Source organism: Leopardus geoffroyi, chromosome B3 (assembly GCF_018350155.1).
Source record: "Leopardus geoffroyi isolate Oge1 chromosome B3, O.geoffroyi_Oge1_pat1.0, whole genome shotgun sequence".
Classification (NCBI taxonomy): Eukaryota; Metazoa; Chordata; class Mammalia; order Carnivora; family Felidae; genus Leopardus; species Leopardus geoffroyi.
Window position 1 is genome coordinate 53369738 of NC_059337.1, and position 25973 is coordinate 53395710.

Consider the following 25973-nt stretch of genomic DNA (forward strand, 5'->3'; position numbering starts at 1 on the left):
GGAATCTTCCTGGAAAAAAAAAAAAAAAAAATCTTTCTTCTCTCCCTTTCCTCCTTTACATTCATGAAGCCATTATCAATCCCAGGCTGCCTACTTCTGGAATTCCTTTAAGGGAAAGAGCAGTAATCTTCTGTCTTGTATAAGACCCTATATTGTTCTTTTGTTTTCTAATATGCTATGCAGCTATACCTAATCCTAACTGGCATTATTTATCTTTATGGACTGTCTGGATTATAACATAAAGGACCTCCTTAAATCATAAAAAAGTGCCGTATAAAAAATAAATGTGAGCTTCTGTAATTATTATTTTCATCTTACAAATACAGAAACTGTAGCAAAGTTTGCCATGAACTTAACCAAGATTACAAAAACAGGAAAAATGATAGAGCGAGATAAGAAATCGGATACTCTGGTTCTAGAGCTCACTCTCCACTGTCTCCTGCAAAGGAAACAGCATTTAATCCAAAGAGAACTACATAAATTTTTGTTGTTACCCAAATGAATGATATAGAAGAGAAATCAATGTGCAATAGAAAAAAATAATGGGCTAATTAGTAATCAGAAGAACTGAGTTCTTGACATGCATCGGGTATTAAATGGGTGCATGAACTTGACCTTAATTTCTTTGTCTGTAAAGTGAAGGGTTCAGGCTTGATCAGCAGTTTCCAAATGCTGATTTGATAACCAGGATCAAGCTGACTGTGTAGAATCTCCCACAGACCTTTTTGTACATACAGCCAAGCTTTTACAGATTCAGATACAAAAGATACAGGAGTACGGCGCAAAAATCTATCATTTTTTAAAACTCTTTGTGATTCTGATTCATAACCATGTTTGGAAACCACTTGTCTAAACATTCCAAGGTCATTTTCAGCTAGAAAATCCTCTCATTTTAAGCTTTTCAGGGGCACCTAGGTGGCTCAGATGGTTAAGTGTCCAACTCTTGGTTTCAGCTCAGGTCATGATCTCACGTTTTGTGAGTTCAAGCCCCACATCAGGCTCTGTGCTAACAGTGCAGAGCCTGCTTGGGATTCTCTCTCTCCCTCTCTCTCTCTCTGTCCCTCCCCCAGTGACTCTCTCTGTCTCTCTCAAAACAAATAAACTTAAAAAAAACTACGCTCTTTTTTTCTTTTTTCCTTCCCCTCCCCCGTAGGTTTCTGTTAAGTTTCTCAGGATCCACATAAGAGTAAAAACATATGGTATCTGTCTTTCTCTGTATGGCTTATTTCACTTAGCATCACACTCTCCAGTTCCATCCACGTTGCTACAAAGGGCCATATTTCGTTCTTTCTCATTGCCATGTAGTACTCCATTGTGTATATAAACCACAATTTCTTTATCCATTCATCAGTTGATGGACATTTAGGCTCTTTCCATAATTTGGCTATTGTTGAGAGTGCTGCTATGAACATTGGGGTACAAGTGCCCCTATGCATCAGTACTCCTGTATCCCTTGGGTCAATTCCTAGCAGTGCTATTGCTGGGTCATAGGGTAGGTCTATTTTTAATTTTCTGAGGAACCTCCACGCTGTTTTCCAGAGTGGCTGCACCAGTTTGCATTCCCACCAACAGTGCAAGAGGGTTCCCGTTTCTCCACATCCTCGCCAGCATCTATAGTCTCCTGATTTGTTCATTTTGGCCACTCTGACTGGCGTGAGGTGATACCTGAGTGTGGTTTTGATTTGTGTTTCCCTGATAAGGAGCGACGTTGAACATCTTTTCATGTGCCTGGTGGCCATCCGGATGTCTTCTTTAGAGAAGTGTCTATTCATGTTTTCTGCCCATTTCTTCACTGGGTTATTTGTTTTTCGGGTGTGGAGTTTGGGGAGCTCTGTATAGATTTTGGATACTAGCCCTTTGTCCGATATGTCATTTGCAAATATCTTTTCCCATTCCGTTGGTTGCCTTTTAGTTTTGTTAGTTGTTTCCTTTGCTGCGCAGAAGCTTTGTATCTTCATAAGGTCCCAGTAATTCATTTTTGCTTTTAATTCCCTTGCCTTTGGGAATGTGTCGAGTAAGAGATTGCTATGGCTGAGGTCAGAGAGGTCTTTTCCTGCTCTCTCCTCTAGGGTTTTGATGGTTAGAGTGGGAGAGAACCAAAGCAGAAGAGACTCTTAAAAACTGAGAACAAACTGAGGGCTGATGGGGGGTGGGAGGGAGAGGAAGGTGGGTGATGGGTATTGAGGAGGGAACCTTTTGGGATGAGCACTAGGTGTTGTATGGAAACCAATTTGACAATAAATTTCATATATTGAAAAAAAAAAATCTAAGCTTTTCAATCACCGAGTTTAACTTTCTGTCCCACTTTTAACTCTTTAATAGCATCTGTGACAGCCAGTTACCCAGCCTCTGCATTAACAAAGTAAGTGAAGAACTCAAGCAATGTTTCCTATGCACAAGTAAAAACAAAGAGTTTAAGCCAAAGATCAAGTAAAGATAGAGTTTAAACAAAAGAGCAGAAAGAATTCAAAAGCAGAGGTATAGTTTAAGAGTAAAGAGAAAAAAACTAGACATAGAAGGGGACAGCATATGGAAAAGAGATAAAATTCCAAACCTGAGACAACAAAATTTTTTTTATTTTTTTTTTTAACGTTTTTATTTATTTTTGAGACAGAGAGAGACAGAGCATGAAGGGGGGAGGGGCAGAGAGAGAGGGAGACACAGAATCGGAAGCAGGCTCCAGGCTCTGAGCCATCAGCCCAGAGCCTGACGCGGGGCTCGAACTCACGGACCGCGAGATCGTGACCTGGCTGAAGTCGGACGCTTAACCGACTGCGCCACCCAGGCGCCCCGAGACAACAAAATTAAACACTGTCATCTAAGGAAGGCCTGGAAAGGATCGAGGTTGAGAATGAACTTCAAGCCACATTCTTTTCATTCTTTAGTGAAAATTTCCCAAGTCTTTATAGAGGTGAATAACAAGAAGGGCCAAAGATTTTTAAAAGTTAACTAGATGTACAAGAGCTCATGTGCATATGGGAATCAGGAGGAGAATCACAGCATGCAGGAAGAGTCAGGAGAAGGAAGTAGATGGATGAATTGCAACTTAGACTTTTCTGGTATCATTTTAAGATCAATCATTTAGTTGTACCTACCACAGAACCTGGAAAGTACTTGACAAAATCATTAGATGATGAGTGGGGAGAAAAAGAGCTTTCAGCACTGAACTTTTCAGTATTAATATTCTGAACTCCTACAAAGATAATACTCAATGGTCTCCCTTTATTCATATAAATACTTCCCATCCACCATCCAAACACCTCAATGATTTCCTCTTTACCAAAATCATGACAGGCATCTTCCCCTGACAGACTACATTTCTAAAATCTGAAGTTAATCTTTCCTTTCTTAGCTGTTTCTCACTTCACTGATCAGATATTTTGTTATAGGAAGCATTCAAACACACTTAAGATATATAACACTGCTCAGAATGAAAATGAAACTCACTAGTCCACAGTAACCAGACTTCTTTTCTCAAATTTCTCTGTAGATATGCTCATGTGATTATCTATCAGCCCTCCATCTAGCACAGTGACCCAACATGATAATTCCATCTTCAAGTTCTTTCAAAGTTCCAGAATGACTATCTTAGGCATTTAAATATATGGAGCCTATGACTTTGGGAATACCTCTAGGCTAACTTTTTTTTCTGGGTATCCAAAGACCTAGGCAGAGTAAATAAGTCACAGGCAGATTTAAAGAGAGATAACAAAAATAAATATCCTCAGTTATCTATATTACATGACTATAATATGAATTGCATTAAAAAAAAAAAATGATGTCCCTTACAGACCCATAGAAAATTACCTTTTTCCTGAGAAAGCTTCTCCTCCTGACGTTGGTGGTGAGGTTTGTAAGGTGCTGCCCCCTGACTGAGTTCTTCAGCCACAAAACCATCCAGAAAAGATAAGGAAGCATCTACCTGTATTAAAGTGAAGCAAAAATCAGAAATTACAAAACTTTACCCTAAACCTAGACTGTACATTCACATAACTAATTTCAATCCATATGTCCTAAAAATAATTTTTAAGTGAAAAAAAAGAACTTCAGTTCTAAAAATGCTACTAGCGTTACCCAACTCTCTAGCTCTCTAAAACACCTATATTCAAATCACTCAGCTAAGTATGTAACAATGAAAGTCATCTGCAGTTATTATTAATTTCATTGTACTGCAGAATAAACTTTTGAGCATCCAGTATGTTACAGCATCATGTCAGGTGCTATGATGAAGACAAAGAAAGACATTTCTCCTGCCCTCATGAGACTTTAACCTACTAGAGAAGACATCTACATTCTGAGCTAGTGTCTGTATTAGTTTGCTGCTAGGGACTAAAAACAAAGTGTTGGCAAGGCTAGTTCCTCTGGGAGGCTCCAAGGGAGAATAAGTTCCTTCTCCCTTCTAGCTTCTAAAGGCGCCACCATTCCCTGGCTTGTGGCCCCATCACTCTGATCTCTACTTCTATTGTTAGTTGGCTTTCTACTGACTCTTTGCTTACTTTTATAATAACTCTTGTGATCATGCCTTCTTGGACAATCCAAAATAATCTCCCCCTCAAAAATTCCTTAATTTAAGCGTATCTACAAAGTCCTTATTACCATGTAAGATAACAAATACACAGGCTGCAGAGAATGAAGTATGAACATCTTGGGGAAGGCTACTATTCAGACCCTGGCAGTGCCTTTAACTATCCTATTCTTTTCTACCTAAAAATACCTTTTCACAAATCTATGGAAAATTACCTAATTTCAGAAGGAATAAAAAGGTACAAAAGAATGAATAAGTGAAAATAAATAAGAGATGAAGAAAGAGTGAGGGGAAAGGATAAAAGAAAAAGTGAGGAAAGAAGAGTGAGATATACACAAAAGGATATAGCAGTGGTGGCCTCAGAAGCCACAGATCTGCCTCTCCTGGTTTAGCCAACTGTATGCAAACAGCTCCAATAATTAGAAAAACAGACAGATCTCAAATATTTAAGTGGCATGACACACTCTGAATCTGGAAAGGTTCTTACAAAATGAAGACATGTTATCATTTCAATCTTTCATTGGAGGAAAGAGGAAAAAGAGTTACTTCCTAGTTTTGTACTATGTATAGCATATTTAGGGGAGCCTGAGTGGCTCAGTTGGTTAAGTGTCCGACTCTTGGTTTAGGTCAGGTCATGATCTCAGTTTGTGGGTCTGAGCCCTGCATCGGGCACAGCAATGACAGCCCAGGGGCGGCTTGGGATTATCTCTCCCTCTTTCTCTGCCCCTCCACCACTCTCTCTCTTTCCTTCTCTCTCTCTCTCAAAATAAATAAATAAACTTAAAAAAAAGATTATGTATAGCATATTTATTCACCTTTTCAATGAATGTCTTTGGGCCTCCTACCAAAGGTGAAAGAAAGGTGTCTACCCCTGAGGAGCTTTTGAAAGAACTAATGAACAAAGAGGTTCAAAATGAATATAAGTCATGAAAATCTGAGTCAGAATTAGTAGGAATGCTGCCCCTCCTCTCCTCTTTCTCAACTATATGACATCTAACAAATAAAAATTTGTACAAATCTGGCTTCCTTTTGGCAATTTCCTAATTTACACCAGTCTGGAGAAGAGATCAGTACATATTCAGAGGGTGAGTAGTAACTGAGCCCATTAGGTTAGAAAGAGTAGTGGCTTAAAGTTAGGTAGGAGAAGGAAGGTGGTTGATCAGGTTCCAAAGTGGTAAAGAAGTTAGACACTAGGTGGACAAAATGCAACAGAGAACTATTTTTTACATTCTCAAAGATACCAAAGTAATAATAAAATTGCATATTAGAGAAGTTCAAAGGAGATTTTAAAAATTTAATTTTTTTTACGTTTATTTAGAGACAGAGACAGTGCAGGGTTTAGGGGGGCAGAGAGAGAGAGAGAGAGAGAGAGAGAGAGGGAGAAGGGGGGGAGAGAGAGAGAGAGAGAGAGAGAGAGAGAGAGGGAGAAAGAGAGAGACATTGAGAATATCCCATGCAGGCTCCACACTGCCAGCACAGAGCCTGACGCGGGGCTTGAACCCACGAAACCGCAAGATCATGACCTGAGCCGAAACCAAGAGTCAGATGCTCAACCGAGTCACCCAGGCTCCCCCCAAAATTTAGTTCTTGAACTACCATATATTAAAAGAGACTGCCACTGGATATAAACTGCTTCAGTGCAGTTCTCCGGAAGAGATACTGATCTATTCCCAACTCTTTAGGAGCTCTACTGAATTGAAGCTCTCAAATTCTCTCATATGATGTGAGAAAAACTCCAACCTTAATCTGAAGTGCTACAGAAAGTATATTTTGATATATTCCAGATACATCACAAAGGTAAGAATTATTCTGTTTGGAGACGATGCAATTTTTACAAAGATAAAATACAGATGCCTTACCACCATGTCTTCACAGCTCTTATCAACTGGAAGCAAGCTCTTCATAAGTTCCACATTCTCACGTAAGTGTTTTAATTCAAACGCATGCTGTCTCATACAAGTATCCAAAGATACGGTGAATTCCTGGATTAATCTCTCAACTATGTTAGAAGAGTGTGCTTGGGGTGTCAACTTGGTAGCAGCAGCAAGTAACCAGGCTTTTGTTTCTGAAGAAACCGAGTCATTCATAAGTAACTTGTAGAGTTTGGTTATAACTTCCTCTGGCGTTTCCTCATCTAAGAGATAGGAATACTCCCCTAACACCTATGAGTAAAACAAAGAGACTGTTCATATAGAAATATCAAGCAAATTGTACTGGGCAAATCTGTACACAGCAAATTGTACTGGGAAATCCAAACAAAGTAGCTGCTGCTGGAGTGAATTTAATCTAGAGTAAATATATTCTCATGGTGAAGAAATTCTTAAAGATAAAATTGTATATTTTAGGGTCGAAATTATACCAAGAATTAGAACTCAATACCAAAAGATTTTCCACATCTTTATCATTCACAAAATATAAAGCAGCATACTTTACAAATGAGCTTTCTTCTGAACTTCCAGTTCAGTTGTTGCCTTTTATCAACACCTCCACATTCTGTTACTTATTTTGCAATTAGCATTGAAACCAGTGGTTCTCACATGCTAGTGTGCATGAGAGTCACCTAAGGTGTTTCATTTCTAGGTTCTACCCCCAGATATTCTGAGTGAGTATGTCTGTGGTCGGGATCCACAGTGCACATTTGGAACCAGCATCAGCTGATTCTGATGTATATGATCCACAGAAGAAACTCTGAGGAAGGCTGACCTATGTTACATATCCTTTTTCTTACAACTTATTTAGGTGATACATAATCCTACTGGTCTAAAAATTATTAATAAACTGATAACTCATGTAGTGTGAGATCTTTCCTAAGTGCTATTTATGGAATATTTTCATGTCTTTAGTGTAACACTGGCACCAGCAGGAAAAAACAGGAAGGGAGGTGAAGTGATAGGCAAGGGAAAATTTACAGCTAGTAACAAGCATAGGAGGAAAAATTAATAGAAATAAATAAATCCAATCCTTAAAGTAGCAAGATAATTTTTTGAGTGGTTTAAGAAGATGAAAGGTATCTCTAGAAAAGTTGGTAATCTAAAAGCCAGTTCAAAAATTACTGGGTGGTGGGAGGCTGATGCCTGGGTGGTTCAGTTGGTTGAGTATCAGATTCTTGACCTCAGTTCAGGTCATGATCACAGGGTCAGGAGATCAAGGCCTGTGTCAGGCTCTGTGTGTGGAGCCTGTCTAGGATTCTCTCTCTCCCTCTGCCCCTCCCCCATTCTCTCTCTTTCTTTCTACAATAAAAATAAAAATAAAAATAATAACAATGGGAAGACAGAGTAGATGCATTTTCCCCTATTCCTCCCATTAACTACATCTAAAATCCTTGGTGTTATATATAAAACACACATAAATAGACACAAATAGGTGGATAAAAGAAGGCCAATTGCTAAGGACTTTGTGATAGTACAGTGGGTTATCTGTGCCTCATACACCCCAGACTGGGTATTAGAGAGCCAGCAACCTGGAAACAGCAATGGGCACAGACAAAATGACCCCAAGAAAAGCCTGCCCTCTAGCCAAAGAGCCAGGACTGAAAACTTATTTATTTTTATTTTTTAAATGTTTATGTATTTATTTTGGGGAAGAGAGAGTGCAAGCAGGGAAGGGACAGAGAGAAAGAGAGAGAGAGAGAGAGAGAGAGAGCTCAGCACAGAGCCTGATGCAGGGCTCAATCCCATGACCCTGGGATCATCACCAGAGCCAAAATCAAGAATCAGACACTTAACTGACTGGGCCACCCAGGCACCCCAGGAAGACAGAAAACTTTTAGACAATAACCCTCTACTCTAGCCAAGTACCACATAGAAAAAAACCCACAGACCCACCCACACCACCAAAGGCTGAGTGGAGAGCCAAGACTTCCACCCCTACCAGGCTGTAAGAGGCGCTCCAATTCCCTCAAAAGGGAGAAGACTCAGTAGGGAACTAGGACTTTCATCCCCACCAAGTTGTCAAGAGGCCCACTCCTCTGCAGTGTCCATGAAGATCACATATGGAAGCCTGCATTTTATACCCTCTACCCAGGTATAAAGAGGGATTCCTCTGCCCCTTCACTGGGATGGTGTCAGAAGCCCCGTGGAGAGTCAGGGCTTTCACCACTGCTCAGTCATTACAAGGCCACCCATCCACAATGTCAGTGGAGGCCACACAGAGATCTCAACACCTGTGTCACAATGCCATTACCAAAAGACTCTAATCAACATTTACCAAACACACCATCCAACAATAACAGAATACCCACTCCTTTCAAGCACTCACAGAACATATAATAAGACGTATCTTAGGCCATAAAACAAACATCAAAAAACTTAACAAAACTGAATTCACAGAGTATTTCCTCTGGTGACAATGGCAAACTATATAAATCAGTAACAGGAAAGATAACAGAAAATTTTCCAAACACTTAAAAACTAAACTATACTCTTCAATACAACTTTTCCAGAAAACAAAAGAGGAAAGACTACTCCTATCTCATTTTATGACACTAATATTAGTTTGATACCAAAACCAAAACAACAGGGCAGAAAAAAAATCTCATGAACAGAGATGCAAAAAATTCTTAACGAGGTCTCAAGAAATCTATTGAAAAAATCCTAGATTAGTGAGTTCAGCAAGATGGCAGCGTGTAAGATCAAACTACAAAAAATCTATTGTATTTGAATAAACTAGCAACAAACATGTGGGAACCAAAATTAAAAACAAAATATATCTACTACTGCTCTAAAGAAACTGAAATGCTTAAGCATAAATCTAACAAAACCTGCACAGAATCTGTATGTTGCAAAGAAATAAAAGCACTATAAATATATGGAGTAACATGCCATGTTCCTGGAGGGAAAAAAATGAATAGCTGCCAAATACAATAACCCATTTAGGCAAGGATTATCAATACTAAAACCACTGGTGAAATATAGTTAAGGAAAAGATGTTGACACATAGCCCCTTAGAATCACCTCACAGATTAGCTACAAATTACTAAAGAGAAAATGCATCTTTACAATGGAGAGATCTGAAGGTTATCTTAACCAAACAAACTTAAAATTACTAGTAACTGGGGAACTGATATGGTATGTGTCCTGATGATACAGTGGGAAGTACATAACATTGTTGATATAGTATTCTTCCTAAAAATGTTTAACCAAACCAGAAATAATAAGACAAATTCAGAAAGTTGGACATTCTGCACATCAACAGTATTCATCCAAAAAAATCAATATCATGAAAACAAAAAGAAAGTGAGGAACAATATAAAATAAAAGAGGCTAAACAGACAACTAAATGCAATTTGTGATCCCTGATGGGATCCAGGATTAGTAGTAGAAAAACAGCCCTAAGAGACATTTTTTGGACAAGTGGATAAATGTGAACATGGACTGTATATTAAATGATATTAATGAATTAATGTTACATTTCTTAAGTCTAATAATGGTTCTATGACAGAACAATGTCATTCTTAGAAGACTCATGTTGAATTTTTTTTTGGAGGGTCATGATGTCTGCAACTTATATGTAGATCTAGATGTAGATATAGTAAAGCAAAGGTGGTTAAAAATATTAACGGGGGGGCGCCTGGGTGGCGCAGTCGGTTAAGCGTCTGACTTCAGCCAGGTCACGATCTCGCGGTCCGTGAGTTCGAGCCCCACATCAGGCTCTGGGCTGATGGCTCAGAGCCTGGAGCCTGCTTCTGATTCTGTGTCTCCCTCGCTCTCTGCCCCTCCCCCATTCATGCTCTGTCTCTCTCTGCCCCAAAAATAAATAAACGTTGAAAAAAAAAATATATTAACAGGGAATCTAAATGAAAAGTATAGAGATATTTATTATACTAGTCTTTCAACTTTCCTGTGTATGAGAAAAAAAATTCTTAAATAAAATTCTGGGTAAAATTCAAGTTAACATGCTAACATTTGGCAAAACTATAAAATATTAAAAGAGGCATACGCTATGATCCTGCAGTTGTACTCCACCAAAGCTTCCCCTAAGGAAACACTCACCCACATGCACAACAAAGATACACAGAGGTGATGGTATGTATGCAATTACATATGATTACATGACATAAAATTTGGCCTTCATCTTGCAAGAGATAATCTCCTTTGCTGGCTTTGATGAAGCAAGGAGGAATGTTGGGAGGCCCACATGCAAGAAACTGAGGGCAGCTCCAGGAACTAAGGGTAGCCTACGGTCAACAGTCTGAACTTCAAACCCTCAGTCCTACAACCACAAGAAACAGGTTTCTTCTAACAACCACACCAGTTTGGAAGTGGATCCTTCACCAGTCAAGTTTCAGATGAGACAGCAGCCTCAGCTGACTGCAACCCTCAGAGACCCTAAGCAGAGGACGTGGCTAAACCAGGTCTCAACTCCTGACCCACAGAAACTGTGAAACAATAAATTTATGTTGTTTGAAGCACTAAGTTTGTGGTAACATACAGCAATGAAAAACTAACATAACACAGATGCATGAGTATTCACATATTCTAACACAGATTCACAGAGAAAATACAGCAAATGTATTGTAGACACAGATACCTAACCAACTGTCTATAATACACACAGTAGACAAGTGAAAGGAGAATGAATAGACAAGTAGATAGTTAAGTGACAAACTAGCCAATGGGAAAGAAAATGGATAGATAAAGGGGTTAGCAGGGTAGAATTAAATGATTTCTGAAGGAAATATATTGCTAGTATTGGGCTTTATAAAAAACAACGTTATAAATACTTATGCTCTAATGTACTTTGCTCACCCAACTCATAACTTGAAGAAATTTCTGTGGATAGAACACATTTTCCGCATCTAGTAAAGTGAGATAAGACTGAACTGCATAAAGCCTTAATTGTTGATTTTCTGTTTCATCATCAAAACCTACAAAGAAATTGATACATCATTTTAACTTTCACTAAAAACTCTTAATGACTCTGTAATAAAAACATTTAATTTTGAAATCTTTCCAGAATGCAGTAATTTACTAACCTTCTGCTAGCAGTCTCAGAAAGTTATTGGGAATATCAGGATGCATAACATCTCCTCCCACTGAAAACACAGCATTCATTGTCTGAATAAACCATGCATTATCTGGGGCATATGTGTCCACAGTGTTAAGACCAAGTACACTTCCAAATACCACTTATTAAAATTACCTTCTCTGCATCAACCTTTTAAAGAATAACCCCCAACCTATCCTACTTAGGTATTTTTACTTTTAACCTCTGCCAATAAATTATTCTATACTCCAGATTTATGTGAAATAGGTGCTCAGTAAAAGCTTATTTAATAAACTTAATAAACTAAATTCTTGTTGCTTCATCTAGCACCATGCCTTGTACATACTAAGCATCCAATAAATAACCGTGAAAAAATACTTTTTTAAACTTTTGTTTTTACATTTATTTATTTTTGAGAGACAGAGTGAGACAGATCACAAGCTGGGGAGGGGCAGAGAGAGAAGGAGACACAGAATCTGAAGCAAGCTCCAGGCTCCAAGCAAGCGTTCAGCCCAGAGCCCGACACAGGGCTCGAACCCACAAACCATGAGATCATGACCTGAGCTGAAGTCAGTCACTTAACCTACTGAGGTATCCAGGCGCCCCAAGTGTGAAAAAAATTTCAAGAGATATTCCAGGTGCCTAAGGACAAATAATGGAAAATGACATACACTTCAAAGAGACTAAATGTGGTATGTCTACTCAAGCTATTTAATCTCTTTTCTAACCTGTTCTTCTTCAGTTCTAAAATTCCATCATTCTGCTGCCTGGAGTTACGTATGGCACTAGATACGTGGCACAGAAAACTATATTTAAGCAATTTCCAAGATGACTGACTGGAGTAACATTGTACATTTATTTTTCCTTTGATTTAAATAACAGACATCTTAAAAAGAATGGAATATCTTTGTGACCTGTAAAGTTTCTCTGACGTTTAAAAAGCAAATGTGGGGGCACCTGCGTGGCTTGGTCGGTTGAGTGTCCAACTTCAGTTCAGGTCATGATCTTGTGATTTGTGAGTTCGAGCCCCACGTCAGGCTCTGTGCTGCCAGCTCAGAGCCTGGAGCCTGCTTGGGATTCTGCGTCTCCCTCTCTCTGTGTCTCCCCTGCTTGTGTGCTCTCTCTCTCTCTCAAAACTAAATAAATGTTAAAAAATAAAAAAAAAAAAAAGCAAATGTGAAGAAAAGTGACATGTGAATGGCGTTCCCAACTACCTTACTGGGACAATTTCCAGTATAAACAATAGCGTAAAGGATAAATTTTAGCATGCTGATCCCTACTCCCAAGGACCCCCTGCAAAACAACAAGAACATTTACCAGAAAAGAAACTAATTATGAAATAAAGTCAAAGATAAGAAGGCAATGAAAGAGGAATCAGGCAGAGGTTCCTGTATCTTTCTGCTCATAATACTGACCAACTGAATGAAAGAACCAGGGAAAAAAAAGCCATCCACTAAGAAGCCTACAAATATTCCTGTTTTTGACAAGAAAGGCCTGTATATCAGGTATGGGAAAAGTTACTGTGTGTCTCTGAACTCAATTTGCAAGTGACCACAACTAAACCAATCATTCTAAAGTCACTATGTAACTGGGGTGCTTGGGTGGCTCAGTCTTAGGTTAAGTGCCCAACTTTGGCTCAGGTCATGATCTCACAGCTCATGAGTTCAAGCCCTGCACCGGGCTCTGTGCTGACAGATCAGAGCCTGGAACCTACTTCAGATTCTGTGTCTCCCTCTCTCTGAACTTTCCCCACTTGCACTCTGTCTCTCAAAAATGAATAAACATTAAAAAAAAATTTTTTGAGTCACTATGTAACTACAGATATTTTATGACTTATGGTCCAAACAAAGGATATTTCTCAGCGAGTTCAGCTATTTTGCCAACCAAATTGACGATAATATACTCTTCTTTGCTCTGTTGTAAATATTCAAGCATTTTCTGGACAATCACTGTTATATTCTGTGCATTAGTAATTCTGTAAAGAAGTTCCAGAGTCTATTTAAGAAAGAAATAAAAACAGCATTATAAAACTATACATGGTAATTCCAGTAAATACAGCAATATATAGGTTTATAATACAGTTGATTCTGCCACTTTTACATAGACCAACTGGGCAGTTAACAGGTGCTGAAGAAATGCACATTTTAGCTAAAACAGAACTTAATTAAGAAAGGTAGAATCTACTGTCAAAAAAAATGAATTATGATTAATTCCAAAGTCTAAAAGCTTTTTGATACCGATAAAAATTATAATCTGACTACTTCTAAATGAGAGGCCATGTAAAGTCTAAAAACTTAAAAGGTTTATAATCTGTTTTCTAAAAATATAACAGCTTCTTAAACCTATATCATTTATGCCTGTCTGTGCATGTATATATACACACATGAAAATCCAGTCTTACAAACTATATTTTCCACACTACGTAAACAATAGAAAATAGCCCTTGAGTGGGTTCATCAGCTGAGAGCAAATGGCCTCCAACAGATGGACAAAGGCTGGGGGCTCAAGTGCTTCAAAGCCTTAGCAAGGCCTCTGTTCAGAATCTCAGGCAAGGGAAAACCATGTTATAGTCGCTTTCTCAATGCTCAGGAATATACCTCTTGCTTCCTCTTAAAGGAAGACCAGTACGAGAGTAAGCTCCCATTTGGCTACACTTTCTGAGGCCCTACATTAAGGTTCTAAAAATATCGTTAACTCCCAGAAATCAATATGAGACCAAGGGCAGTACTGAGAAAGTATCATTTACTGGTATTTTAGGATCAACAACATTAGCTGCAAGAGATTTCCATATATTCTACTTGTCAAACTTGTTCAAAATATCTTAAGGTTCTTTGTAATTTTTCAATCTTCATTGCCAGGATATCAAGTACAAAAGATAACTGTTTAAGTTAATTCTTAACTCCATTTTAAAATCCATAAATGCACAGGTCCTCCATTAATAGCATTCAACTTATATAGCTGTCTCAGACATGCTCTCTGTAGATTTTAAACTACATATTACATATTTTTAGATAATTATACCAAATTTATTTCCTACTCTAAGACTATGCAATTTAGCATTTCCAGGATTACATGAGACAGGGCATTAGGAATTGCATGGCTCAAGAGAGGTCTTTTATGTTTGTTCCTTCTTGCCTTCTTTCTCCCTATGAGAAAGAAAGGTAATAAAACCAGACAAATGGGAATCCCAGTCTTAAACAACAGGTCACTCCATTCCCAAGGACCAAAGTTCTTCTATGTAATTACTTACAGAGGTTATACATGATAGTGGCATTCGAACAGATAGTCCTGAGGTGCCTTCTTGGAGCACTACTGATACTAAAAGAATTCAAACTACTTTTCTCACAGCAGGTAATAGACAAAACAGATCAGACTCGATAATTTTAAAAGACATTTATTTTCCCTTTGATTCTCATTTTTAAATTAGGGCCCAATAATTAAATATAGCTAAGAAAACTGTACCTAAGTCAACTCTGTTCAATTTAGTAGCCAACCACACAAAGAAAACACATGCTCTGTATTTGTTCAAAGTAGAAGAGCCAAATAATTATTGTTATTGTCCTTTGGTGCCTTCTCACTCTTCTATCATGCCTACACAGAGAAATTAGTCCATCTACAAACTTCCCAGATTTGAGGCAAGTAACAATTTTCAGAAGATTAAAAATATAAATGCAAAAAGAAAAAATATATATGTAGATGACAATTTCTCAAAAACACTTTTATTTCAAAAACAGTACCTTTTAAAATTGAAAATTTATAATCTTATCTTTTAAAATTACAATTGTTTAATGAAATAGTATTCTTTGCATAAACTACTTTTAACTCATTGCTATTAAGTAATTTAGATGTTCAATAAATTATCTTTATTTTTAAAATAAAAAATAAAAATATCCATTCTTCTTAACTAGGTCCCATATACCATTTTAATATGAGGGCACAGAGTGATTTGTTTACATGAAAATTAACAGAAACATTTATATAGGCACCCAAATGGACACTGAAGCAATTCCTTCCAAGAAGTTCAAATCGTTTAGGGGTTATCTTTATTAATTCTTTCAATATTCCTACATATTTAATAAGGAATGCATTAGCCCACTTCACAGATGTTAAGAATATGAAAAAAATATTAATCATCATAAATTACATCTTAAATTACATTAACAGAAAGAACTTGAAATAGAATTCAGGTCTCTTCTTAGACCAAAAAAGATATTAATGAATCCATACAGGTAATTGAACCTAACTCCTCTAACTCATAGTTTAAAAACATTTGTGAAGAAACTGACACAAGGACTTTTTAGAAAAGTTCCTTAAACTTTACTAGAAAGAATAAAATACACTCAGAAGTTAAAATACACATGTGTGTACACACACACACACACACACTACTACTTTTCTCTCTTCATAATACCAAAAAAGAAGTTTAAAAGTTATAACACTTCACGTACACTATTCAAAGTACCAGTTTACCTCTCTTTTAATAATGGGATCAGGATGGTCTAAGCATTCAATTATTGTCATCTGGTGCTGAAGAGCCAGAGTGGGATCCTGCTGGATAACATAGGTAAGAGCCTTCAGCCCTAGAAACAAAGATTACGTTATACAAAGTGACTGGAAACAAATATCCAGCAAATTTCAAGAGCTGTCTTTGTAATTTCTGTCAAAATTATCTAATCATCTTACCTAAATACTTGAGATTTATTTTAGGTGACAGAACAAATCTTCCAATGCACTTGGCAGCCTTCTCAAGTAATTCTGATTTAGGATAAATAGAATAAACTGTATGTACACATTCAAACAGAATAGCTAGAGAAAGAAAATATAAAAATGTCAGGGATCATGTTAAGGCATAATAAAAGAACATGTGTAGAACTCAGAACAAAACAAACTAATTAGAAGGTCAGTTTTAGTAAAAACTTATTTATGGAAAATTTTCAAAGATAGGAACTTTGCTGTTTTCAGGCTTACACAACTATTAGGATTATATTACCACAATATAATATATTATGTATATTAATAGATAGAAATGATGCATTCACACATGCAACAAGTATTTACTGAACACCTCCTATGTGCCAGGCATTGTTCTAATAGCATGGATACAGCAGTGAACAAAAAAGACAAAAACCCCTGCCCTTAAGGAGCTCACATTCTAAAGGGCACATAAGTAATATATTCATTGTTCCTACATAAACAGGTATTTCCAACACTGCTTGCATGCTTTAAAATAATTTGTTCTCTGGCAGTTTCTACCATTTATACACAGAAACTATATATGTAGTTTATTTCAATGTAATCATTTTAGGATACTCTAGCATTCATTTCAAAGTAGGGCCATTTCATAAAAATCCTCAAGTCAGTTCTTTAAAACAAACCTCGAAGAACATAGAACTATCTATTGAACATCTTGATAGTGTTCAAATTTGATTTTCTAATACAGTCAAATATTGGATAACTACAATAATGATCAAAGTGTACACTAAAATCTTTTTCAAACTCTTTTGAAGAGCCTAAGTCAAGGAGCCTGAGCTTTGTCATGGTAAATAAAGAAGAACCAGTGTGGTATCAAGTCCTGCATGTGCTATGGAATCACAGTGTAAGTGAGACACAGACTCCGTCGACTTAACAATTCTACCACAAGTTGAAGCATATCAAGTGTCCTTGATAGAATCCTTTCTTCTCTATTTCTAAAAGCTTTAAACAAGACAATCTGATACTTTGTTGTATACAACATAAAACTTGAGTATTCAACCAGCTATATTTTCCACTGTTAGGTTGCCTATCGACTGATTCACACATAAACTTTGTATAAAAAGCTTTATACAAACCCTTTCTATAGAAGGAGAAAGAGAAAATAAATCAGAAATACAAATTTCTCTTTAAGAAGGGGACTGACTTTAAAGGAAAATCTACAAAGTGAGTTAACTGAACCTAAAAAGATACTCCTCTGTATATTCAGATGTTGTGCTGTAAAATGTCCTCATTCTGTGCCATGGAAAAAGTAAACTTTATGACTTTATGAACTAAACAAAGAGAGGCTTGGTCAAGTGAGTGACCAACTAAGGCAGGAATGGATGAACTACCACTAAATCTAGCCCTTGGCCTACTTTTGCAAGCCTGTAAACTAAGAACAATTTTTACATACTTTTTGAGATACAATTGACATATAACATTATATGAGTCTCAGGTGTACAATTACATGTTTCAAAGGTCGTAGAAAAACAAAATAAACACAGGAGAATTTATGACAGAAACCTATGTTACCTACAAAGCTTAAAATATTTACTACCTGGCCCCCTTTTCAGAAAAAGTTTGCCAAACCCTGAACTAATAGGCCAGTCCTAAGTAATATTAAAAATAATGATGACCCATTTTCTGTTATAACTGACACGGTTTCCTTTACAGATTCCTGCCATTCGGAACTCTCCTGCTATCAAACTGTGTTACTACAAAAGCTTCTCATTACCCATCCAAAATCCAAACTTTTATTTAGATGCTCATAAGATTTCTGGAAAGCTAGTATAGGTAAAATTAATAGTTCAAAAATTATACTTATGAACTTAGTGCACAAATGAGCTAAAAATGAATTTAATAGATTTCTAAATCACTTTTCCACTATAGCTAAATCCCTTTATTCCCCAACTCTACAAAAATCTGAGTATAAGTCCATAAATGAAACAGCAGCCACCCTGCTCTGTCTCCCCTCTGCAGCGGTTAAAAAAAAAAAAAAGAAAGAAAGAAAAAAAGTGCTTCTGAGGATTCTAAACGTAAAAACACAATGTGAAGTTTTGTTTTCTCCTCAAGAGCAAGCCAGGTCCTAACCAAAATATCAAGTAAAAATTAGCAAATAAAAAATTAGTAATATCCTGACATTTGTGATACTGTGGTTTTATCATAAGTTTTTGGGGTTGGATCATGCACAAAATTTGAAGACATTCCACTGACACCTTATCCTTCAGACTAGACTTTACTTTCATATTAAATAAGTAAAGTATCTATTGATACTACTCTGACAGGGAGACGCAGGTACCACCTTATGGGGATGAAAGTCCAGGTTCTCCACTCTGCCTCCTTTGACACCTGGAGAAGGAGGGGACCCTTATTCCTTCTGGGTGGGGGATGGGAGTGTCTGCTGATACTATCCTGCCTCAGAAAGGAAGGGGCACCTCATTACCACTCCAATGGCCTCCACTGACATTGATGGGATGGCCTGAGTATCCCTGAGCAGTGGTGAAAGCTCCAACTCTTTCTAGGCTTCCCCTAACACCACCTCAGCTAAGAGGGGAGAGGTGCTTCATTAACTCCCTATTCCTAGATATGTGAAATCCAGGCTTCCCACATCATCTCCACTGACAGTGCAAGCGAGATATGCCCCACTCCCGACACCTGGCAGGGATGAAATTCTGGCTCTCCTCTTGGGCTTCTCCACAATAAGCCCAGTAGAACCATTGGGAATCTGCTTACACCTGGTGAGGGTGGAAATCTTGGCTCTCCACTCAGTCTTTTCTGACATGGGTGGGTCCATAATTTATTCTGTGTGATGCTTGGCTGGAAAAGAGGCTACCATCTAAAAGTTTTCTACCTTGCTAGTTTGCCCTTTTCTTGTTGGTCCTTTGGCTAGACAGCAGGCTTTTCTTAAGGCATTTTTGTTTGGAACAGTTGGTGTTTCCACGTTGCTGGCTCTCCAGTACCCAGTCTGAGAAATATGAGGCAAAAAGAAAACCCACGGCACTCACCGTGATATTGTTCCTTGCATCCCAAGGTTCCTAACCAGTCCACCTTCATTTCTCTACCTTACAGAGTCTTATGTTAATTTTATATATAATGTCTATTAAGTGGGAAAAACAGGGAAATGCACTTCTATCTACTTTTGATGGTTCTGTGCCTTGTATTCCCTTTCCTATAATTCTCCCAATTTACTAAAAAAATGTTACTCTCATCTTATCAGTACCTTGCCCAGAAGTCTTCCATATCTCTGGATTTATACGGTATAAAGCCCAAACTCATTTGACTGCCACAAGAGAACCTCTGCACCAAGGCCTTTCCACTGCTCCCAATATGAACTGTCCATGTAGACTGGTAAGTTGATATTCTCTGAAACTGTTTTAAATATCCCCACTTCTGTACCTTTTCTCATGTTCCCTTCACCTAGACCCCCCTGATCTCTCTTCTGGCTATCTGTATCCTTACTATCTGTCAGGGCCCCATTATATCAATGAACTCTTATGTGTGTCCTCAGGTCCCCAGTGATCTCTACCACTGGACTCCTGTAATATTTATTCTCTGTATCACCCCTTAGCATTCTGCCTTATACTGATATTATTCTTTCATAAATAAGCTATTTCTACCATTATATCGTAAATTTCTTGAAGGCAAAGATTACATTTTACACTCCTTCACATCTTCTATATCACTTTGCACAATGCCTGGCACATAACAGTACTCAATAAACATCTCTGATGGGATTTATGTCTTGACTTAACACTTAGGTAAGTTAAAATAATGGAATTTTCAAAAAAATATGATTTAGCAAGTATAAAAGCTAAAACCCAATCAGGTAACTGATAAAAGTTATCAGTTATATATAGATAACTGATAAAAGTAAAGTAGTTTTTCTCTTCCTTTAATTCAATTAAAACGTGTTACTCATTGATTAACCTAGTGCCAGACAGTGGGATAGACACAGTCCCTTCCCTTATGAAGTTCATGATTTAAAATTCACATTCTTAAGCAATAAAATATTCGTGTCAGCATTACTAGAGAACATTCTATCATTGATAAAATCACTTAAAGTTATAAACTGTATCAATACAAATATGGAGGGGAAGCCTAACAATGGAAAGATTAATAAAAGAAATAAATAAAACAACAGAAACTATAAGGTTTCCATGGCAAGGTAAAACATTGCACTGACAGCCTACAAAGAAATGAATTATTGGTGTTGGTCCCAGAAATGTTAATAAGGGAAAGGTGCCCTAGGGGAGAACATTAAAAAAAGTATTTCCTCAGGTATACAGTACTCTCCAAATCAAAAGGAACAGATAACAGTGGTTATCTCCAAGAAGGGGAACTGGGTGGTGGGTGGTAAGGGTCAAAGGGACACTTACTGTTCACTGTATACCTTTTTGTACCTTTTGAATTTTGAACCATGTGCATATATTACCTATTCAAAAAAATAAAAAAATTAAAGCTGAAATGTCAATTACCAAAAAAAAAAAAAAAAAAAAAAAATTGTGCAAGAAAAAGAAAATCAGATCCTTAACTGATTCTAAACAGACTTCCTTGAGAGTCTTTCAACCTCTTATCCTACACACTAATTATATCTCAAGCGAAACTTTTTAGCTTCGCTGCCTGCAAAGACTCTGACACTTGTCTGGATCTTCTGACAGTTCCTAAACAAACCACCCATGTCAATAAGGATGATCCTTATCACTGGCCTGACTCTTCTCATTACACAGCAAGATCCTACATAATATCAACCGTTCATTACACTATACCCTGATAAGGGCAGGGACTGTGTCTATCTTATTCTCCCTTTAATCTCCTGTACTTATCATGGAGAAATACATAAATCAATCAACTCTTCCCTCAATCTGTACCTAGTTTACAAATCAAGTTTTTGTTTTGTAACCCTTCAATAAATACTGGTTGAACAAATGAATAAACCACTTTCAATGTCTTAATTACCATTTTTCCATGCAAAACATAAATCTATCTTCCAAAATTTACCATCTCAATTCACTGTCATGTGCATTATCAATCCTGTATGAGTCTCATACATGCAATTCTTTCTCCTTATTCCTAACTCCATCTTTGTCAAACACTTTTCTTACAGTTAAACTAGTATAATTTCTGCCCTCTAGTCCATCCCACATTTCTACAATCATTGTTCTTAAAGATTCACCATTTACCGCTGTCTGAAAAAACAGGATGGTCTTCAAACTCTACTTCACAGTATTTTACCAGAAAAAGAAATGACTTCTCATTTGAGTTAATCTCTCAATGCTTCTTCTATTTTTCTCTATAGCATGCAAAATTCAAACTGTTTTACTTTCCTTCTGAATATTTCCAAATACCTCAATTTCTTTACTGAGCTTTTTCAAACTAATCAATAAAGAACCAATAGTTCCTCCCTCTATTAAGATTGAAAGTTTTTTGGTTACTTTTCTCAGTCCTCTACCCTCTCCCCCAAATTACTCATCTCCTATCACTAAATTACTTTTTAAAATTGTATGTAACATGACTACTGTCTCCTCACAGAACAGTATACTGTTATTCCATATATATATCCTATATGTTTTTGTCTATATCTTATCCTTCCTTCAGTTCTCTTCTTAAATGTCAATAAAACCTTCCTTGTTCTCCCTCTCATCTAAGACTAGCTGCTATATTTTCCCATACAAAGGAGTAACTCTCCTTTGTAACATTTACTCCACCTGTCCCTTTCCATGTATGATCTATCTATCTGTGAGATCAATGATAATATAATCAATTATAACTATTTTATTCACAGCTGTATTACTTATACAGGTTATCTTCACAGTCAATTAGATGCTTAATGAATATTTTCAATATAAAGATAATTTCTCTTAAAGAATATTTTAAAAAGAGAGATAATTTTAATAATGAATTTAGATCAACATTTAAAATACTGCCATTATTTTTATTAGTTATCTAATGCCTGCACTGAAAAAGAATAACCCATAGAACCACCTTAAAATTTAACATGTAAGATTCTATTGGAATTTATAGATTCTAACACACATTTTGCTATGATGCTGAAAAACGCTGTAATTTTTTAGAATAGCATTTATATATGTTACCTACCATATGTGACATTGTGATTTAACTCGGCTCTTCGTAAGGATTCATCAAGAACATCATACATTAATTCACTTGTCCTGTTTAAAAGATATTTTATTTGCAGTAGAATTATAGTATTATAACTCAATAAAACAGTTTTTCAAACTTCTCTCTCTTTAAAACTGAGGATCTACAGAAAAGAAGTGAAAAAAATTTATTTTATGAAGTTATGGAAATTTCACTTCTTCAAGATTCCATTTGCTCTTTTTCATGAGTTTAATTTCCTGTTTTATCAAAGATGACTAGTCAATGGAGAGATATACATAAGTCAACCAGCTCTTTACCTGTACCTAGTGTACAAATCAGGTTTTTGTTTGAACATACCACCTTTCATAATTTTATTTGCAATAAAATATTTCTGCCTGTTTCAAGTTATTATAGTAATATCTCCCACATCCAGATTATTCCAGACAGTATTTTAACCAAATAGTTTTTTAAAAGTATTCAAATACTAGTCTTTTCTTTGAGCAGCACTAGGTTTTCTGGGGGAAAAGTTTAACTTTCATTTATGTTAACTATAAAGAAATTGTATTTTGTGAAACAGGTTTATACCACTCCTATGTCTTTATGGTCACTGATTACAGTTCTGGTAACTGGGTTGAGGTAGATACTGTAAGAAAACACAGTGAAGAAAGAAAGAAAGAAAGAAAGAAAGAAAGAAAGAAAGAAAGAAAGAAAGAAAGAAAGAAAGAAAGAAAAGAAAGAAAGAAAAAGAAAATATAGTGCTTTGTAGAGCACTCTATCTCAAAACCTAGAAAAGTTCTCTGCAAGAGGCTAGTGTGAAACGATGACTTCTCAACCGGCATTTGTCTCTGTTTTACAAATTCAAAAAGCACCAATAGAAAAAAAACTACCATCAACACAGAATACACACAGTAGTCTTGCAGAGAAACTACACTGTAAAATAAACAAAAAGATCAAAATAACCTGGGGCCATACAAATGACATATGATGTATGTTACATCTTTTTCAGAAAATGTTTTTCTAAATATGCAGCTATAAAATTTTAATTTGAAGTGGATGGACTTTTATTCTGTCTTGACTGAAGTGTAACTATTCTGTGAAATCCAGAACCATATTCTAAAATCCCTCATTTTATTGTGTAAGCACTTTTTCCAGACAATACCACATAGCAGACATTACAATTCACCCCCCAAATTTGGTAATACGACAGCTAGATTACAGTCTAGTTTCTCAATTTTAAAAGCTGATGTCTGGCATAAGAGTCATAATTAACCACAAAGAAATATAGAAACATGTGCAGACATGATCAAGCCAAACAGGAATAACCTAAGAAGAAGACTGCTATAAAACACAAGAAAATATCTAAACAAGTGATATAAAAGAACATAAATATAAGAAGACTTTTCCACTAAGTTAACTCTTTCAATTAAATACATTAGAATCCTACTATAAAATACCATTTTTACTTTGCCACACTGGACTGATCATGTCTTAAGAACTACAAGATTTGTGTTAACATAAAATCTCAGAGTTGGGACAACAAAGGAAAAAATATTCTAATGTTCCATAACATCATAAAAGAGTTTAACTCTTTGTTCATTTTCTTGAGTCTAACTCTATTCAACTGAGCTCTCTGGAGGTAAGCTCTCTCTTTGTACGTTCTTTGTAACTTTGTATGTATTCCCCAAATTCATTTATAAAGGAAAGAAGGAAGATAATGAGTTAATGAGTTTAGTAAATTCACTAAAAGCCTCCAAAGTTACTTCATGACAATATATTGTCAACAGACCTTTTTAGACTAGTGAAGTCTGAATGCACTACTATGAAATTCGTGATTTTAAAACAGAATTCCAGTGGACTCCCAACTAGAGCTATGCCATAGGATAGGCTGGATTACATAAAATAAAATTACAGCAAACATTTCTAACGTGTGTATCTACTCCCATCACCTCCAGTTTTTTGACCTAGGAATTTAGAGTCAGAAACACAGAAAAAATGACATAGCAATATCAAGAGTGATACAGTCCAGCTAGCTCTCACCAGGAGCTCATAGGCAGATGGACACTGGCATGACACTGACAAGGCATTACTAGGAGCAACAGCCTAGAATACAATCCCTTTGTAAAGCTAGGCTAAAGAATTAGAAGGTACTGTACTGCATAAAGGAAAACCAGATCTTATAAAGTCAGAACACTGACTAGCAAATATTTTCTTAAGACAGAAACACATCAAGGACTCCAGCCATGGTACTTGCTCTCAAGGGAACTAAAAGACTTGTCCTTGAATGGTTCAGGAAAAAAAAAAATTTAATATGTGTGCACACATGCACATATATATAGAAAGAGAAAGAATGATAAGACATATGAAAATAATTGATGACTCTAGGTAAAAGGTGTAAGGAAGCTTCTTGATCTGTTGTTGGAACTTTCTGGTAAATCTGAAAAACTATGACAAAATAAGGGCACCTGGGTGACTCAGTCAGTTAAGCGTCTGACTTCAGCTCAGGTCATGATCTCATTGTTCATGAGTTCAAGCCCTGTGTCAGGTTCTGTGCTGACAGCTCAGAGCCTGGAGCCTTCTTTGGGTTCTGTGTCTCCCTCTCTCTCTCTGCCTCTCCCCCACTCGTACTCTCTCTTTCAAAAAATAAACATAAAAAAAAAAAAGAAAAACTATGAGAAAATAAAAAGTTACAAACAATATGCATAATTGAAAAGACACCATAAAAATTTTAATATAAAGTATTGGCTAAAAGAGTAATTCAGACAAATGAATTAAATGAAACACTCACATCCAACCAGAGGAAAAGTCAGCAAACTACTGTCTCCAGGGCTATCCTGGCTGGATATTTGTATTTGTATGGCTACAGGCTAAGAATGGTTCTTACATTTTTAAATGGGGAAAAAAATAAAAAGAATAATATCTCATGATACATAAAGATTATATGAAATTCAAGTTTTAATGTCCATAAAAAGTTTTTCTGGAATACAGTAGTGCTCATTCCTTACATATTATCTATGATTGCTTTTAAGTTATACAACAGCGGGCTTCAACAGACAACATACAGCCCACAAAGCATCAAATATTTATTATCTGGCCCTTTACAGTAAAGAAAGTTTCCAAATCCCTGAACTAGAATGTTTAAGAAGGCTTCAGGAAAGATATGGAGCTTCAGAGGTACCTTTCCCTATGAGCAGGATTAGATAAGCAGAGAGCCAGGATTATCCCAGCAACCTATTATATACTTCTTACAGTGATTTATTTATCATTATTAAGCCAATTAAACATTGGGAGAATCTGACTTATGAAACTTCTAGGTGACAGGCTATCAGGGTATCAAGTTTGCTTACAATAGTTTACCTTTGATCGTCTTTTCCTAGAAGTCCTAGTATTCTCAAGAGCTGGATTTGTAACCATGGTGCTGGTACACTATGGTAATTGAAATCTACTGGGAGCTTTCCTCCAACTACTTGCTTCAAAATTGTTACAAAACTCCCCGTCAAGTCTTTATATCCAGATGAATTCTCCTATACCCAAAAAACAAAACAAAAAACTTTCTATTAATAATAATCTCTTATCAAATATAAAATAGACCTGGTTTAAATGCCATACAAAATCTAACTTAGGGCATGTTAACTTA

General features: G+C 36.5%; 1 protein-coding gene across 3 annotated transcripts in view; it reads right to left on the minus strand.

Annotated features, from left to right (window-relative positions):
• Positions 1-25973, minus strand: part of AP4E1 (adaptor related protein complex 4 subunit epsilon 1) — a 64623-nt gene that overhangs the window by 20129 nt on the left and 18521 nt on the right. For all 3 annotated transcript variants that reach the window (XM_045449752.1, XM_045449751.1, XM_045449753.1), the window contains 9 exons: positions 25694-25860; positions 22337-22410; positions 16193-16315; positions 15980-16089; positions 13365-13504; positions 11499-11611; positions 11272-11390; positions 6385-6687; positions 3808-3922 (listed from right to left, as the gene is read on the minus strand). In XM_045449752.1, coding sequence (XP_045305708.1) covers positions 3808-3922; positions 6385-6687; positions 11272-11390; positions 11499-11611; positions 13365-13504; positions 15980-16089; positions 16193-16315; positions 22337-22410; positions 25694-25860 — 1264 coding nt within the window. The remainder of the gene's footprint in view (positions 1-3807; positions 3923-6384; positions 6688-11271; positions 11391-11498; positions 11612-13364; positions 13505-15979; positions 16090-16192; positions 16316-22336; positions 22411-25693; positions 25861-25973) is intronic.